Source organism: Mustela nivalis, assembly GCF_964662115.1.
Source record: "Mustela nivalis genome assembly, contig: HAP1_SCAFFOLD_3096, whole genome shotgun sequence".
NCBI classification, from domain to species: domain Eukaryota; kingdom Metazoa; phylum Chordata; class Mammalia; order Carnivora; family Mustelidae; genus Mustela; species Mustela nivalis.
In genome coordinates, this window is record NW_028133574.1 from 1 (window position 1) to 3,430 (window position 3,430).

Sequence of the window (3,430 nt, forward strand, 5' to 3'; positions counted from 1 at the left end):
CCTCATGTGGCCCATATGAACTATGGAGTATTATGTCTCCATCAGAAAGGATGAATACCCAACTATTGTTATCAACATGGAAGGGACTGGAAGAGATTGTGCTGAGTGAACTATGTCAAGCAGAGAGAGTCAGTTATCATATGGTTTCACTTATTTGTGGAGCATAAGCATTAACATGGAGGACACGGGGAGATGGAAAGGAGAAGAAAGTTGGGGTAAATTGTATGAGGACACAAAGCATGAGAGACTGTGGACTCTGAGAGACAAACTGAGGGTTTTGAAGGATAGTGGGGTGGGAAGTTGGGTGGGTATAATTGAGGCCACATATTGCATGGATCACTGGGTGTGGTGCATAAATAATGAATTCTGGAACACTGAAGAGAAATTTAAAAAAATAAAAAATTTTAAAAACAGAATCCTCTGACACTTTCTTATGAAAGAATTAATTTTCATTCAACTTCCCCTAAAAATCAATCTGAAAGCTATACTCTGCCTCCTTTTCTCAAAAAAATTTTACACAATTTAGACCAACTCTTGGCACTTAGAAATTAAGTTGTAAATACTTATGTGAAGAGACTTGATTAAAGAGGAGGGAAAAGAGAGACTTGGGTCTAATAATTCTAAGTTTCTAACTCCAGAACTGATTAGACTACATCATGGCTCAGAGTGTTAACTAACAATATGTTGTTGGTCCAATTTTCCTTCTGTCTTTGTATTTCTCAGCAGAGACACTCTGTTAGCTCAATGATCTGGGGAAATCGTTCACTGTTGATGGAATTTGTGTTCCTGGCCTATCCCTCCCAACCAGAGTTCTGTGTCTTGTCCTTCCTTGGAGTCAGCCTCGTTTATACCTTGATCATCACTGGGAATGTCCTAATTATAGTGGCCATCCAGACAGAAGCTCGCCTACATACACCCATGTACTATTTTTTGGGCAGCCTCTCAGCAGTAGAAATATGTTACACTGCAGTGGTGGTGCCCCACATCCTGGCCAACATCCTACAGTCAGAGAAGACCATCACCCTCCTGGGCTGTGCCATTCAGATGATCTTCTTCATTGGGCTTGGCAGTGCTGATTGCTTCCTCCTGGCCACCATGGCCTATGACAGGTATGTTGCCATCTGCCACCCCTTGCAGTACCCTCTCACCATGACTTTAACTCTCTGTGTCCGCTTGGTCGTGGCCTCTGTGGGTATCGGCTTGTTCCTGTCCACACAACTGGTGGCCTTCATCTTCTCTCTGCCATTCTGCCGGGCTAGAAGTATCCAGCACTTCTTTTGTGATATTCCACCAGTGATGCCTCTTGTTTGTGCCAACAGCCACATCCATGAGCAGTCAGTGCTGGTGGCAGCCACACTGGCCATTGCCATGCCTTTCTTCTTCATTGCTACCTCCTATGTCTTCATTGTGGCTGCCGTGCTCAAGATCCACTCAACAGCTGGACGTCACCGGGCCTTCTCCACCTGCTCCTCCCACCTCTCTGTGGTCCTGCTGCAGTATGGCTGTTGTGCCTTTGTGTACCTGCGCCCCAGCTCCAGCTACTACCCCAAGCAAGATCAGTTCATCTCACTGGTATACACATTGGGAACCCCACTGCTCAACCCACTTATCTACACCCTGAGGAACAGTGAAATGAAGGGGACCCTGGGGAAAATTCTTAACAGGAATTGCCTCTCCCATAACAACCAGGGGAGTCTACAACCTTCAGGCAAGAGTTTGATTCCAGCTCAAGCAAATCTCCATTCAACTGCGATTTCTCCCAGACAATGTTAAAAATAAGCTTTTTAAACTGGTATAAATTATCTGGATACCATTTAGCTATGTGTACCAGAGACCTTTAAAAGACTTCTACTATTTCACTCAGTAATTCTCTTCTAGAAAGGAATGAACAAATGAGCATAACAATAGAAAGTAGCAAGTATAACACTGCATCTCAGATTACCAGCTGGAAAGAGATGGCTCATTCAATAAATTTTGACTGAAAAAAAAAAATATACAAAGATTGTATATAGAAGTACGAGTGAAGAAACCAGTATGTGCTGCAACATACTTTCATTCGAGCTGCAGCAGGAAGCCATGATGATCCGTAGACCTCACAGACATAAGGGTAGAGTATGAGCAGAAACATGTACGAGCCGAGTTTATTGAAAGAAGACACTTGGTAGGAACTGTGGCTTTAGGGGGAAGAAGCAACAGTTGACAGAAATACGGCCATGCAAGGAGAGACCAGGGAGATAAATACTCCAAACGCTCTCTGCTCGTACCCTCCCAACCCTTGCCCATCTCCCATGGGCCAAACCCAACTAAAAGCAAGAGTGAAGAGTATACTGAATGTTTCAGTTCCCAGAAATTAACCTTTTGGAGAAGACAGGCAAGAAAAGGATCTTGAGAGTTAGGGGCTACAAAGCATAACCAGAAAAAGATTGTTTCTTTCTTCCATTTCTTTAAAGATTTTATTTTTTTATTTGACACAGAGAGAGAGAGAGCACAAGCAGGAGGAAAAGCAGACAGGGAGAGGGAAAAGCAGGCTCCACACTGAACAGGGGCCCAATGTGGGGCTCAATCTCAGGAACCTGGGATCATGACCTGAGCCAAAGGCAGCTGCTTAAATGACTGAGACACCCAGGCACCCCAAAATTGTTTCTTATATAGTATTTTGTGTAGAAATGAAGATATGTTAACAATCCAATTTCTACATAAGAAAGTATGGGCTAAACAACTAATGTATGAAAGAAGATTGTTCATACCCCCTGCCCCCAATGCATGTCCTCCAACCAAGTTCTATTTTCCGGAAAGAGTTAAAAGTAGCTTCCATGTGCATTTGCCTTATGAATTCCTGTTTTTCTAGTAATATTTTGTTATCTTCTAGGCTGTATGGGGTTTTTCAATATTCTCTTTGTCATCTAGCATTTTAGGTAATAACTGACATCTCAGTAACAAATTCATTTATCAGGGATATTGTACAGTCAATAATCCCTAATTAGTTATATAATTAAAGCACTGGTTATCAGGCAAGTTTACAGATAGGCAATGAAAAAGGTTTATGGAACAGCACAGGCCCTAGATTGCCTCTTTCTACCTGTGTGACAAGGAAAAAAAAACTCACTTAAACCTTCTGTGCCTTGACATTATTTTCAATCAAATAGAGATTACAAAAAAAAACTGTCATTTAAGGTTCAAATGAATTAATACAGGTTTTAGAATAAGCCCTATAAACATGATATCAATTATTATTGTCTTACTATTGCCAATATTAGTACTGTCATTATTTGGGGTATACAGAGATAAAATAAAGGAAAAGAATTGGAGATTCATAGGTGAAGTTATGAGTGTTTCCTCCAGCATCTTCTCTACACTCCCTTAAAATGTTCAGCTGAGCTCCTCAAGTAGAGTTCATTTTAGTTCTACACCACTTTCAGGCTTGAGGGGG

At 41.7% G+C, this 3,430-nt stretch overlaps 1 protein-coding gene across 1 annotated transcript; it reads left to right on the forward strand.

Moving 5' to 3' along the window:
• Positions 1-744: 744 nt before the first annotated feature.
• Positions 745-1,773, forward strand: OR10W1 (olfactory receptor family 10 subfamily W member 1; the record flags this gene model as incomplete). The annotated part of the gene is made up of 1 exon (XM_082751368.1): positions 745-1,773. One exon carries the CDS (start codon positions 745-747, stop codon positions 1,771-1,773), a length of 1,029 nt encoding a protein of 342 aa, XP_082607494.1.
• Positions 1,774-3,430: the final 1,657 nt, after the last annotated feature.